The following is a 15,829-nucleotide window of genomic DNA, read 5'->3' on the forward strand; positions in this document are numbered from 1 at the left end:
TATGCACATCAATTTGAACACGACCCGTTGATAAAAAAAAAGGTCACCCCAGAATGATGGGCACATCTTTGTCGGCCTCATAGTCTAAAATGATGAAGTCAGCTGGCAAGATAAATTTGTTAATTGTTATCTTCACCTTTCCTTCTGGATGAACCAGAGATCTGTCGGCCAGTTGAAGAGTCACTATTGTAGGTACAAGTTGCCCCACATTTAATTGTCTAAATATTGACAGAGGCATCAAATTTATGTTGGTCCCCAAGTCACACAGGGCTTGTCCGATGTATAGTCCTCCTATGGAGACAGGAATAGTAAAGCTCCTAGGATCGATCATCTTTGGTGGAATTATTGATTTGGAACTTTGCGTTAATGCCACCGTGGCAAATTTTCCAGCTCCCCTCTTCTTAGTTACCATATCCTTCAGAAACTTGGCATAGGCAGGCATTTCCTCAATCGCTTCACTGAAAGGAATATTAACATGTAATTGCTTTAACATAGATAAGAAGCGTTGGTACTGTACCTCGTCGTTCTTTTTCTTCCTTAGTCTCTGTGGGAAAGGGGGTAACTGAACTTTCACGGTTCCCGTTTCAGTTGGCTTCGAGGTTGACGCAACCTCCGATTCTACTGCTTCTTTTTCTCTTTCTTCTTCTTGCGTCACCGCAATCTCAGGTTCAGCTGCGATGGAAGTTGTTCTACTAAGCTCCTTCTTTTCTCCCTCCACAGTCTTCCCACTACGCAATGCCACAACCTGATATTGCTCTTTACCTGATCCCCCCGGGTTGCATGGAAGTTCGGTTGAACTTGGCAGAGCCCCTTGCGGTCTACTCTTCAACTCACTCGCAATCTGGCCCATCTGTAATTCAAGATTGCGGATGGACGTAGCCTGACTTTGAAGCACGGTTTCGTTTTTCTCTATGTATTGCTTCAATAGGCTCTCCAAAGAAGAGGATTCCGGTGGTTATGAGCTACTTGCTTGGTTACTCAGTTGACAGTTGTTGCGAGGGAAGAATCATGGTGGCCCTTTTTCTGCGCCACAGTTGGAAATTTTGTTGTTGATTCTTCCAAGCAAAATTGGGGTGATTCCTCCACCCGGGGTTGTAGGTGTTTGAAAATGGATTATTTTTTACCAAGTAGACAAATTGTGGATTCTGCGGGCAATCATCCATCGCATGCCCATCACCGCAAGTCGCACACCTTGCGGTGTTTTGACTGATTGCATTGATTTGCCCATTTTGCGGTGTTGGGCTGCTGATCACAATTCGTTGGATTAAATTCATCATTGTGGTCATCTGGTTTTATAATGAACCAATAGCACCGTTATTTGTGCCAGTGTCTTTGAGTCTCAATCTCTGGTCACTCTCTCTCAAATCTTCATGATTCTTAGAGATGCGATCCAAGATATTGTTTGCCTCATCATATGTTTTATCAAGCATACCACCAGCAACTGCCGCATTAGCAGCGGTCTGCGAAGCGGTAGTCAAACCATGATAGAAAATCTCCATTTGAAGGCAGTCTGGTAACCCATTATGTGGACAATCTCGGTCCAACCTCTTAAACCTCGCCCAGGCATCGCTAAGCAATTCGTCCAAGTCTTATTCAAAATTTGTGATAAGTTTCCTTCGTTTGGCGTTCTCGGTAGGTAGAAAATACTTCTTCATAAATTTCTCCACTACCTGTTCCCAAGAAGTGATCTCTCCCGACTCGAGAGAATATGTCCATTTCCTAGCTTGATCACAGAAAAAAATGGGAACAATGTTAGTCGAACTTCTTCGACAGAGATGTTCAGGAACACAAAAGTATTGCAAATTTCAATAAAACTTCGGAGGTGGGCATGCGGGTCCTCGCCACGCCTTCCTCCGAATTGACCTGCAGTCTGGATCATCTACAGCATCACCGATTTCATTTCGAGGCCTCGTGATTCCCGGAGAGAAATCATAGAGGTTTGGCGATGCATAGTCCCTAATGGACCTATTGCGATCGTTTGCCAACATAATTGGATTCGCCATGACATTATTATCATTTGGTGCTCCATTTCCAGGCTACTCCGCCATCTTTTCTTTATCTGACTGTGGTTGTTGTTGGTGGTCTTTTAATCTCCTTCTACATGTCCTCTTAATGTCCAGGTCGTAATTCGCCAGAGATTGAGAGTCTGCAAAGAAATAAAAAAAAATTACCGTTAGCAAACTATCTTGCCGAAGTCCCCGGCAACGGCGCCAAAAACTTGATGCTTGATTTTATGAAGTGAAATGTGAATGCTATGCATTGATGAAATTGCATTGTGCACTCAAGTTTCCCCAGCGGAATCCAAGTGTAAATTCCTCTGAGTTTTCTGGTAAGTCCAAGGTCGAACACAGGGACTTGTGAAAACAGATTGCGTTGGTAATTTTTATGAAGAACTCTGCAGTAACCAGATAAATAAATAGATTGTTGGGTTTGTTGTTTTGTTGATGAAAAAGAAATAAATAAATGCGGCGGATTTGAGAAAATGCAGTTGTGTGATAGATGCAATGAGTATGCGATGAACGGGTTGAGAAGATCTTTAGCTAGCATTACTTGGGAATGCGTCAGACTATGCAATCATGTTACCACCATGCACAGAAGATGTTTAGCTAGCGTTACTAGGACGCATGTGTTGAATGCAAAATGTCCATAGAGCCTATCCCAAAGTCTTTACTCTTGTCCTATGCGATGATGCAAAATGCATAAAAGCAAGGTGACTGCATACAATCATATCCTATCTCTAGGATGCATGCGATACGTTGATAACAAATAGTGCTCATTCCTAAGCTCCTATCTCTTGTTTATGCGTTATAATCTGGCTCTTCTGAGTCTAGATTCTAACCTGACCTTCCCAAGTCTAGATCCTGTCCTTAGACTACCCTCATGAGTATCTCTAATGGACGAATGAAGCATACATAAAACAAGATAATCGCAAATAATGAAGATTCCCTAGTTGTGCTAGCTAAATGCTTCTCAACCCATTCAACTGATTTAGCTACTCATGCGTGAATAACAGAGAGTGAATAAATATAGAGAAGGAAATTCCATTTTTATAAACGAGTTGAGTACAAAATGACAATGGAAGTTAAAGGTAGAAAGCCTGGTAGCAATTCCTTGCTGACCGAGGCTTTTTTACACTAAAATTTCTATTCTGTTCTAAATATGTTCTCGCTTCCGCAGGTGTCGGCCTCTCTCTGTCCCTGAAGCTTCTGACGCTCTCCCAAGCTTACCGAAACGATCTACCGGCACAACTTCCTCTTTCGTGTCCGCCTTAAAATGAAAGAAAACTATGAACAGAGACGCGTGAACTGAAGTATGAAATTTATAATTGTTGAACTCATGAACCCCTTCTCTAAAGAGTGCCCTTGGTATTTATAGAGCATCCATGGTGAAAGGTGGCTTCTCTCTCATGGTTGTACAGATGGAACGGCTTTAATTCCTGACTAATGCGCCGAATAATTGTCATCGAAAAAGCTGAATGTACTTTATGACCGTTATCGACTGTCAACTTAATTCGGATTCGATTGTCATCAGCTTTATGTCCCATCGCGCTTAATTAGCCTTTCACCTGAATGTGCCCACCATGTTGCACTGACCAAGTTACGGTGATCCTTCTCGGGCGAATGTTTGCGAGCACGATCAACGCAAAGCTTTGCAGTGAAGTCGTGCTCGACCAATGATTTCCTATGATCGCAATCTTTGCATTGCGCAACGCATATTCTGCACAAAAATACAAAAATCAACTGTTCTAATGTGCTGAACGCATGCGACCGCAATGTTATGAAAATGATGCTTAATGGACGCAAGTTAACATATTTCATCAATGCAATCCAACATTGTTGAGAACTTAGCACAATGATAACGTGCAACCCTCTCACTGTTTTTCTTGCAACGATCGAGGCACAGGATTGCGGAGATGTTACACACAGAAGCAACTTATCGTATTCCATCACCGCAATCTAAAGAAGATGGATCACTGCAAAGAATGATGCATCGATACACAATGTAGGCGACAACGCAAATTTGGAGATTGTATTCTTCCTTCACTTATTCCAAATTTTGCATTATCGCATCACATTTTAGTTTTAAAAGTTTTATCACTGCATCCTCTTTGATTATCGCAATCATTTGATATGGATAAATTGAATTACCGCATGTTGTCTCTTTGTCAATTATGATTTTAATGATGAAAAACATACTTCTATTCCTTTCATATATATACTAGAGTCAACTTAATTTTAAGATAGTCACCTCATGAAATATTTCTAGAAGTTAGGGGTCTACTAGCTTTCTTTCAAACTCTCTTTACGAAGCTTTCTAAGAACATCGCATGACTTCTTTCAATCTTTTGGCAATGGGGACATTGTCACATTTTAAATTTGGGGGTGAGGTATTTATTTTCGACCTTGCATTTTAAAAAAAAATTGAGAATAACAACTTCACTGTCAATGCAATGGGGAAACTCATGTTGATAAGAGTTAAGTTGTGAAGGGCACTTACCCGTAGTTGGATGTCCGCATGACACACGTGGGGGCAAGCCAAAACGAAAGTAGGTCGCCAGGATCAACACATAAATATAATGACTGCAACTCCGCTGCCAAAAAGGTATGAGTTTAGTTTGAGAAAGAGCGCATTGCTCGTCGTTGGATGTCCGCATGACATACGTGGAGGCAAGCCAAAACGAAAGCAAGGCACTTGGATCAGCGCAAGGTTAGAGAAAAAAAATATAATAATGTCAAGAAATATGCAAGGATAAAAATCATTTGACACCAAGGTGGAAAAGTTTTCTTTTTGAAATAAATCATGCGATGTCCCAGAATTTAGTAAAGTCCTTTTGAAGGATAAGCTTGCAGTCCCTAGGTCTTAAAAATATTTTAAGAAGAGACTTGAATAAGACTTAAGGACATTTTGGTGTATAAGAGCTGAATGAAGTATCCTTGAGAAATCTGGGAAAAAAGATTTGCGGTCGACTTGCTAAAGAAAATCTTTAGCTTATGCTTGAGTACAAGCATTGTTTAAATTTGAGGGTGTGATAACGGACAGAAATGCACATTATCATAATGCTAAATTCTTAAACAATGTTGGCTTGCGTTGATAAAATGTATTAGATTGCATCCAAAAAGCATTAAGTTCATTACATTGCAGTCGCATGCGTTCATCGCATAGGAACAGTGGATTTCTGTATTTTTATGCAGAATATGCGTTGACGCAAAGCGAAAATAGCGATCACAGGAAATCATTGGTCGAGCACAGCATTACCGCAAGGCTTTGCGGTGATTGTGTTCGCAAACATTTGCTCAAGAAGGATTGCCGCAACTTGGTGGGCGCATCTGGGTGAAACACATAATTAATCACGATGGGACAGAAAGCTAATGATGGTCGAATCCGAATTAAATTGACAGCTGCTAATGGTAACAAGTACATTCAGCTTTTCAATGACAAATATTCGGCGCATCAGTCAGAGAATTAAAGCCATCCCATCTATGCAATCATAAGAGAGAAGTCGTCTTTCACCTCGGAAGCTCTATAAATAACAAAGGCATCCTTCAGAAAAGAGGTTCAACTGCTTACGAGTTCACAAGTTCTGTTCTTAGATTTTCTTTTATTTTAAAGCGGACGCGAGAGAAGGAGGTTGTGCCGACAGATCGTTCCAGTAAGCTTGGGAGAGCTCCGGAAGCTTCTAGATCAGAGAGAGGGCCAGCTCCTGCGGAAGTAGGAATATCTTTTGAATCGAATAGAGTTTGCTAGTGTAAAAGCCTTGGTCAGCAAGGGATTGCTACCAGACTCTCTACCTTTATCTTCCATTGTTATTTTGTATTCAAACTCATTTATAAAAATGGAATTTACTTCTCTATATCTGCTCACTCTCTGTTTATCACGCATGAGTAGCTAAATCTGTTGAATGGGTTGAGAAGCAATTAGCTTGCACAACTGGGGATCTTCATTCTATGCAATTATCTTGTATTATGTATGCTTCATTCGTCCATTAGAGATACTCAAGAGGGTAGTCTAAGGACAAGATCTAGGCTTGGGAAAGTCAGGTCAGAATCTAGGCTCAGGAGAGTCAGATTAGAACGCATAATCAAGAGATAGGAGTTTAGGAATAAGCACCATTTGCTATTAACGCATCGTATGCATCCTAGAGATAGGATATGATTGTGTGTGGTCACCTTGCCTTTGTGTATCTTGCATCATCACATAGGAAAAGAGTAGAGACTTAGGGATAAGCTTTATGGACACTTTTGCATTCAACACATGCGTCCTAGACTTAGGAGCACCGCATTTGCATTGGAAAATGAATTGTTGTGCATGAGTGTAGCATGATCGCAGAGTCTGACGCATTCCCAAGTAATGCTAGCTAAAGACCTTCTCAACCCGTTCATCCGCATACTCAGTGCATCTATCACACAATCAAACTTTTCTTAAATCTGCCACATTTGTTTATTTTTCATTACTGCAATCAACACAACCAAACAACTATTTGAGTTACCGGTTACCGCAAATTTTTCTAAAAATTACCACCGTAACCTGTTTTCCTAAGTCCCTGAGTTCGACCCTGAACTTACCAGGAACTCAGTGGGATTTACACTTGGATTCCACTAGAAAACTTGAGTGCTCGAAGCAATTTCCATCACCGCATTTCCTCCATAATTTCACATCATAAAATAACGCATCAAGTTTTTTACAATCTCGCTTCTCTCGCTTCTGCCTTAAGGAAAAGAAAATCTAAGAACAAAGCTAATCTATCTAAGGCAAAATTCTCTCTCTCCGAACTCGCTGAACCCCTTTTCTGAAGGTTGCCTTCGGTATTTATAAAGCTTCAGGGTGAAAGGTGGCTTCTCTCTTATGATTGCACAGATGGGATGACTTTAATTCTCTGACTGATGCATCGAATATTTGTCACCGAAAAGCTGAGTGTACTTGTTATCGTTAGCAGCTTATCAACGTAATTCGGATTCGACTGTCATCAGCTTTCTGTCCCATCATGATTAATTATGCTTTTCACCCAGATGCGCCCACCAAGTTGCGCCGGCTCTATGCGTCAATCCTTCTTGAGCAGATGTCTGCGAGCACAAATCACCGCAAAGTCTTGTGGTAATGCACTCGACCATTGATTTCTTGTGATCGCGCTTTCCACCTTGCGTCAACGCATTTTCTGCAAAAGTTAATTGTTTTTATGCGATGAACGCATGCGACCGCAATGTTATGAACTTAATGCTTTTTGGACACAATTTAACATATCTTAACAACGCAAACCTTCTTTGTTTAATAACTTAGCACTGTAATAACGTGCATTTCTGCCCGTTGTCAGCCTCCGATCAATCACATGTCGTTCTAGCATTGCTAGCGCTTGTTCACGTTGCCGCCCAGTACCTATCATCGTCAAAACTAATTTACCCATAAATTTTGAGGTTAGATTCAGGAATTTGGGGTTGTTAAGAAAGTTGTCTAGCAGAGTAGAAGTTCGTTTGAGCAGTTTCGATACTTTTGGGTAAATTGGTAAAATTTCAATGCGTTTATGGACTGGCCTACTGTACTTTGATATTAAACCCTTGATATTGGTGTATGTTCAAATTCGGTTGCTTAATTGAAGTGTTGGAGTGGTTTTGGAACAAGCCACGTGTTGAGTAAGTGGTTTAAATTTTTGTGGAATAAATTTTTTATATGTAATTTGAAGCTAAGTGTTAAAAATTAATTTATGGATCGTGCTTTAGGATTCGATTCAAAGTGTGTGGAACTTGGTGGTTGGTGTGCTTGAATTGAATTTTGTGTCTAAACTTGAAGTAAGCGCTTCACTATGGTGCGAGGAAAATGGAGAGTAAATATGCGTGCATCTTATGATATGTGTTCGTTCTCCATGCGTTGATTGTCATATGTTGGACTAAGAAATATACAATGTGCGTTTAAGAATATATGCGATGACCATGCGTTCCTGCCACAAGTTTTCTTGCTTTCTCGTCAAGTATAACGAGATCCAAGTTTCTCGGGATCCGAGGTCGAACTCAGGGACTTGTAACTAAATGTTGTGAAGTAATGTGTTTGCGATGAAGAATAAAAGAATAATGAAGTTAAAGTACTATGCACTACTCCTACTCCTGACTAAACAGATTAAGCAATGGAAGTATGACTATGAGAGTTGATAGAGGCCGGCAACTGTTAACGCATAATAAAATGCATGAAAAAATAGATAAAATGGTGGAGGAGTTGAATTCACCGCATCACTAAGCTTGATCGCAAGGGTAATCCCAGCTCGCCACACTTACGCATCGCACACCTCTCGATGGTCAGCTGCATGCTTATATCTCTATAACGCATGATTGTGTTGAACATAAGAATATTCCTATCTCTAGGAACACTGCTTACTTTGCTTAGTGAGTTCCACTACTTACCCTCTCGGACAATTAGTCGCCGTTGATCAGCTCATAGACAAGCATTGCGACCACTCATAGACAAGCGTTGCTACAGCCTCACACTAAGTAAAGAAGATTAACTCACTAGACTCACGCAACGTACACCTCTCAGTGGTTTGCTACATGCTTCATATGTCTATGTCGCATGATTGATTATGCAATAGTGCTTGCAATCTTACTTAGTTCGCTGCAATGGAAGTATAAAGAAGAATAAAATGAAGATGGTGTCGAAGGAAATAAAGAGATGCGTTGATTACAAAATATATTAATGTCTTAAGCCAAAATGTAATATAATACAGAGATAAGATGAGGGATGGAAGGCTAGATGTAGGCAATCTCTTGCTTCTATCAGATGTATGTCAAGGATGTTGGTGGTGCCATAGATGGGCGGTGGAGTAGTCTCTCTCGAGATCTATCTCTGGCAAAGCTCCGGTCGTCACTCGGAATGGGTTAAATGAATGAAGAACTCTCAAAGAATGTCTTCTCACGCTCTCATCTGTGATCACAAGGATCTGCCTTAAGGCAGAAGCTCGAATGTATTGAATTTGGGCTCTAAGGCTCTATTTATAGAGCTCAATCACCGACAGCATTAATGGTCCCACTCTGAATCTTTGCTACTAACGGCGCGATGATCCAGCTCTGAACCTCTGCCACTAACGGCGCAGTAGGTGAAATGTCAACATCATCTTTTCGGTACTCCCAGGGTATGCATTCATGCTTGTTTTTGCTGAAGTACCGTTGCATTCCACCAATCTTGCGATCACCCTTCTATCATGGTTATTACTTTGTAGCCGCAACATCCATGCGATGAACGCATGCGATCAATAGCCGCAACATCCATGCGATGAACGTACGCAATCACCCTTGTGATAGTCTGGGATTCACCGCATTCGATCAATTCCTGTGATAGCTACAAAAAAAAATAGACATTTCAACGCGGAATAACGTATAATATTGAGTTAGCGGAGATTTCCTATGCTAATCGACGCAAGCTTACTTTTCACATGAATTCTTAGTATAATCACCGCATATTCTACTTTTAGCCCTCATAATTCTAAATAAGAGATTACAATAACTTGTATTTCTACTAGTTATCACACTACCAGTTTGCCCTCGAACCCAAGTTGTTGTTAAGTATGTGATTGTACTTAAAGCATGATTCTGTATGTTGGATTGAACTGTCATGACTTGCTATGTTGAACTGTTGAGGGAATTACGAAGGCCTATGTTTATGCCGCGGAAATTATGATATCATTGTATGTGAATGTTGTGGTATCTAAATGATAGATGTATTTTGAGACTGTTTTGAACTATGTTAGACTGATAGTGTCTGTTAGTATCTTTATTAGGCCATGTACATAATATGTTGTAAGCCTTCAAGTTCACACCTCGTGTCTATGATTGTGTCCCTCCAGGGTCACTACTTATGAAAGCGTGCCTTTGGATTCGCCCCTTATTCTTATGTTTATGCCTCCAATGCATAATGTGCACTTGAGTCTGGTGAATGACAAGAGGAATTCGTGACCCAGTCATTGATACATGTCAATGCTTCCACCCTTATGTCTTTCTTATTTTATTTTACTTTAGCATAATTTAAGTTAGAAGTCTAGCATTTAGAACTTTTGGTTAATTTGTTTGTTCATTCATTAATTTATTAGTTTATTTAATTTATTCTAAATTAGAGTCGGGATGCCCCGAACAGTGTATTATGACATTATTATTTTAGAAATAAAAGTCGTCCCTTTTATTAAATTTTTCTTGAAAAATATAAATTGTCAAGCTTATGCATGCATATAGTAGCGTCCTATAAGTGTAGTAAAAAGTCGGGATTGTTACAATTTTATACTTTTTTTTTCTCTCATATACACAATACAAGTTATTTTCAATAATCATTTGAAAATTATACGTTTTATTTTTATTCTTTTCTAATCTACGTACTACCGTCTTCAATAAATGAACTGAAAATTGAGAGTTTAAAATAACAATGTGGGTCGAAATTGATGTTTTCAAGAAAAATGCTATTTTGAAATATAGACATTTGACACATAAAAGATTATTACTTACATGAAAAAATAATAAGTTAAATAAGTGAAATGCAAAATATTATTTTGAAATATAGACATTAGACGTATAAAATGTTATTACTTATTACTTACCTGAAAAGATAATAATTAAGATAAATAAGTGAAGAGATAAGAGCAGAAAAGTTAGGTGCATTCCAAGTAGCACCAAGTTTTACTCCTTGAAGATCTTAATATAAAGTGTAATAGTTGTACGGACATCCTACAAATTTCTTTTAACAATTTCGGCATATTTCTCATTTATGCAATGAAGTTTTGAGAACATTCGAATTTTTTTGAAAAAAAAAAGTGAACACTTAGGTACACTTCAGTCCTAAAATTTGAAAAAGGGTCACTGAACTCATTTCATCCTTGTCTAATAATTTTGTTAATTTTTTTAAAATACTGATGTTAGAGATCCGTTAGGCCCTTTTTTAAGTTCATATATAATAGACAACAAATTAAAATTTAGAAATTTAGTACGCACTCTATAAAATATTGTTCATAAATACTTTTTAAAAAAATAAAAATTCTATTAACACAAACTTGAAACTTCAAGAATTGATCTGGTAGTTTAACCCTTTCTTACCCTGAAACGGAGGCAACTTCATTAAGCAAAGTTAGCACAGGCAGTCTTTAGCTAATACATGCGCGAAAGCGAATTAGGAAAAGTGTAGTGGCAAAGCATTGAGCCTAATTTCACCTCTCTCTCACCCAAATGCCTTCATCCGGCAGCACATCTATAGTATCAGTTATTAATTCAATCAAGTTGCCTTGCCACAATCAGATTCCACCATTACCACATTCTTCTATAATAATCACACCCATCCCTGTTTTCCTTTTGATTCTTGCAACTTCTTTCTCTGCTCTTCTAAATATTGGTAACTTTAGTATGAATGCACAACAAATATTTATTTATTCTAATGATGGGCCCATGGGTATTATTATTATAGTATTATTGAGGGGTTTTTTTATAATCATATAGATAAGATAAATATTAATATTAAAAATATGTCTAAATATTCAGTTAGATTAGTGGTGCATTCAGTCTATAAACATGCATTCCCTCTCCCCACTAAATGACTTGGATCACTTTCTCTTAAGATGTGAAAATTCATAGTTTTAGTAACTTTAGGGGTGGGGATGGCTTCAAGACTTCTCCTACTATGATGAAGGAGATACTTATAGCTGCTTTCCTTGGCTAACACTTGGAACATCTACCTAAAGAGAAATGAATGAGAAGATTTTTAAAGGTACGGAGGGATTCTGGAAAGAGGTACAAAGTTTGACCCATTTCTATAGCTCCTACTGGTCCTTCTCAACTATTACCAAATATTTATCAAAATTGTCCCTTCTTGCAATTTTTTTCTGGAGCTCTCTTTTGTTTTGGGCTTGTGATCCATTGCTTTGCTTCTTACTTTCTTCCATCTCAAGGAAACCAGTTTATCAATTAAATAAAAACAATATATGATATACATACTTTTTATAGAAATTGAAAATCTGATACGGCAATAACTGCCTATTTAGCATCATTTGCACTGTAGCATGCTCATACGGAATGTACAGTTCACAAGTGGGGGTGGGGGTGGGGAAGGAACAGCATTATTGCTTCCAAAGGACAATAAATTCGTGTTAGAGAAAAATATTCTACAAGTAACCATCCCTTCTGTCCTGATCCTCAGCTTCCTTATTAGCAACTTCAACAGATTTGAACCAAAGGAATGCCTGTCTCGAGAAATTAGATAGAGAGCCTTGTAAGTGGGAGGTCATATTTTTGCAATGGTATTGTCATTCTTCTTATTACCTCCTTTGCAGTTGACACAGAATACAGTACCTTATGTGCAACGTTTCTAGCTAAGAATTTACGTTTAATTTTCTGATCCCCCCCCCCCCCCCCCCCCCCCCCCCCAAAAAAATAAAAAAAAAAACACAGAAAGATGGATACTTCATATTTATGTTCATTAGAGAAACGCAAAAGGTTCATGTTATATTTCATGCTATGATAAACGCATAGGAAAAGATGTGATAATCCCTTCGCAAATGTTGGAGACAGAGGAACTTACAGCAGTGGGAATGCCAGTAAATGCGAAAAATCCAAGCAACGGAGCATACAATATGCTGTCTGAATTTATAATTCCAAAGACAGGCTTCTGGTTGACGTACTCAAATACGGAACCTATCTGCAGTTTTGGAAGTCGTTCCAATAAACATACAAAAGGCTTCAATTAGAATTAGTATCCGCAGCACCAAACTTGATCATGCATTGCTGAAGAAATAAATTAATTACATACAATCACCTCTACCACTTCACTGCATTTACATGATCTCTTAATCATCTTAATCAAGCTAAAGTATTAATGTAATTAAATTTACCACAACTTATTATGTTAAGCTTTTGAATTCATTTTTTTTATAATAAGCATTGAAGTTCATTGATGATTTAACATGACATCAGAGTAGGAGGTCTTATATTCAAACCTTGTAATGTTATTTCCTCTATAATCAATATTGATTTCTAATCATTGAGTCTTCTAAAAAGTAAGATAAGTGATAAAGTATTGACAATTAAATTTATTATAACCTAAAATAGGGTGATCGGTGTATTAACACATCACTCTCCTAATTCTAAATATGAACAAATATGCAATAGAGGATAAAGGAACAACTAGAGACTGCTATCATACAGATGGTTGTCAAATGGGCCACAGTTCCCCAAGAAGTTGACAAATATTTTCAGGGGAAAAAAATCATTCTATCCATAATCCAGTCTGCAAAAGCCATTAATGCATTCTTTTGACCATAGTTAGTAGTGATTTAACAGGACATCAAATTACAACGTTACAAGTTAAAATTCTCACAATGTTGTTTTCTCCTTATATCATATAAATGATTGTGTTAACAGGAGGTAATGACGTCGTTTGCTAATTTCTAAGCAAATAGGAAGTACTGCAGCAGTTAGTATAAAAACAACACTATAAAAGATGCCAAAAACAAGTATGTAGTTGGAGGGAAGCTTACAGCAGCAATTGCAGTGATAGATGAGGCGAGCAAGTAAACGTAGAAAGGGACCTGAAATCCCTGTTGAGTTCCAATTTCCTTGCCTTCTTCCCTTGCCCAAGGAGGAGGCTCCTCCGAATCAGGTTTGGCCCAAGAAGGGATTGTTTCTTCAGACTCGCTCGATTTTGCAGACCCTTCTGTAACGGCAAACACGGTAAGCTTGCGGTAGCCATTGTTTCTACTTCCAATAGACCGTAAATGTCCGAAAGCCATGTGTTTCGAATCCATCCTCCCGTAATTACAAGCTAGACTTGGATTGCAATAAGACAACAGCGTCGCAGACATTACTCCCAATTCTTCTTTCAACTCCTTCAATCTTCTTTCTCAATCAGCTTCTAGATAAATAACATTTGATATAGAAAATTCACACTCCAAGTGAAACACTTACATATAATATCACTGCTAAACATTTAACAGAAATGGCACAATTATAGCAGCAGTTAATATAACTATTGATCCTTGTTTCGCCAGTAATTGGTACTTTCATTTTCCTTTCATACGCGATTAAATGTCGAAGAAGAAGATAAGAGAGTGGAGGGAACATACTGGTACGGAACGAACTTTGTTGCAGAGAGATGAGTGAGATGAGAAGCCCCTGCGAGCGTAGGGCTTTTCCAACCTCCGTGATACTACCGGAAGCAATGGAGGAGAGAGGACTCGTCGGTTTCGGAGGGAGATAACCCTGAGGATAACGAATGACGCAAAATTAAAATTAAGGAAATTATTAATTTTTAAAATAGATTTTCGATAGGGATCTTTTTAAATATAAAAAATATTTAAAAATATTTACATTTTATAGCAAAAAGTTACAAAAAAAAAATAAAGCACTTTTGGAACTTTTTACTACAAAGTATAAATATTTTTGGGAATTCTCTATTTATAAGAATTTCCCTTTTCGAAAACTATTTACATAAAATAGAAAATTTAATTTTCTTTTATAGAGATTGATAAAAGTCTATCGGAGTCTATCATTTATACTACGTGATAAACGTTAATAGAATTCTATCAGTGTCTATAAGTATTTTTTCTATTTCTATGAAGTTTTGACATTTTTTTTAGTTACATTCTAAGCCCCACTATCCCACTAAATTATCCAACTATTGTCATGAGGTAAAATTTTCTTTTAAAAAATATTTTGATTATTATTATTATTATTATTATTTGGTGAGTGATGAAGGTATGATGCATAGAGGGATGTACCGATGTATTATCCAACAGAAAATAAATCATAAATTATGTACGTTATCCAAAAGAAAATTTTCAATCATTGTTTGCCACAAAGTAGCAGTTAAGAATTATGTGAGAGTCTACAAAATAAATGAATGATAAATTACTAAATTATTTAATTATGTGTCAGTTACTAAGGAGGAGATTAGGTACTACGATATCACTAGTTATTTTCCCCCGAAACAATCGAACTAGTGTTGGTTAGTTGGTTTTTCATTATTGTTAGTTAGTTTAGTTATGGTCTTTTGACATGCTTAAATTGATGACAACAAAACAATAAAATAAATAGAATTGGAAGATGTCTCGATTGATTTATCGACATAAAACAACTCCAAAACTGTTGGTTGTAAGGTGGGGGTTTGAACGAATTTGTATGTATGCCACCTATATGTTTCAATTCCTAAAACACAGTTGTTATTTCTTCAAAATATTCAATTCGATTTTTCACGTGGTATATCAACAAACATTTATACTTTATATTTGGTATATCAATAAACTTTTATACTTTATATTTAGTAAAATCAATCTGTTAACTAATATGTCCAGTATAAAATGTATAAGATAAACTATTGATACACATGTACACCAATGAAAACACATTTGTGTAAAATAATAGTCCATTTGGCTATTCGGGTAAAACATAGGAAAGTTTACACAATTGTGTAATTGGGCATATTTATTGAAGTTATATGTGTAGAAAACCCCATATTTAATTGTTGCGTTAATTGGCCTCCTGTTGGAGCTTTTATGTACGAATGACTTTAATATGCAATTGCGTTCACGTTCCGAATTCCGAAATCAATCAACATTAACATCTTGCTTATTTTACGTGCCATTTAGATTGTGCTCGCTACTTCATTCATTACTCTTACTCACACTCCTTTATCCCCTTCACACTCACGTTTTTTCGCTCCCTCTATCCCCACGTTTCTTTCTTTTGTCCCCCCTCTCTCACCTGAGCCTATGACCATTGTCTAACCGCTCATCACCCATTTTGATAATCGCTCATGTTCGCACTTCAGGCCACTCGCCAACCACTCATCACCTACTCCAAATGAACATTGTCCTCATGCTTAC

The 15,829-nt window shown here is 37.7% G+C and overlaps 1 protein-coding gene across 5 annotated transcripts in view; it reads right to left on the reverse strand.

The window, feature by feature from the left end:
- The window catches only part of LOC120072709 (uncharacterized), a 33,477-nt gene extending 19,214 nt beyond the window's left edge, over window positions 1-14,263 (reverse strand). The window contains exons 1-4 of one of the 5 annotated variants that reach the window (XM_039025170.2): window positions 14,072-14,251; window positions 13,487-13,860; window positions 12,532-12,648; window positions 8,635-9,318 (exon numbers count right to left, since the gene is read on the reverse strand). In XM_039025170.2, coding sequence (XP_038881098.1) covers window positions 9,169-9,318; window positions 12,532-12,648; window positions 13,487-13,810 — 591 coding nt within the window. In that variant the 5' untranslated portion in view covers window positions 13,811-13,860; window positions 14,072-14,251 and the 3' untranslated portion in view covers window positions 8,635-9,168. Of the gene's footprint in view, window positions 1-8,634; window positions 9,319-11,918; window positions 12,194-12,531; window positions 12,649-13,486; window positions 13,861-14,071 lie in introns of those variants that run through there. The other 4 variants (XM_039025171.2, XM_039025172.2, XM_090311596.1 and 1 more) reach the window with 4 other exon arrangements.
- Between the last annotated feature and the right edge of the window lie 1,566 nt (window positions 14,264-15,829).

This window comes from Benincasa hispida, chromosome 3, assembly GCF_027475165.1.
Source record: "Benincasa hispida cultivar pf3 chromosome 3, pf3_genome.v1.1, whole genome shotgun sequence".
In the NCBI taxonomy this organism is placed as follows: Eukaryota; Viridiplantae; Streptophyta; class Magnoliopsida; order Cucurbitales; family Cucurbitaceae; genus Benincasa; species Benincasa hispida.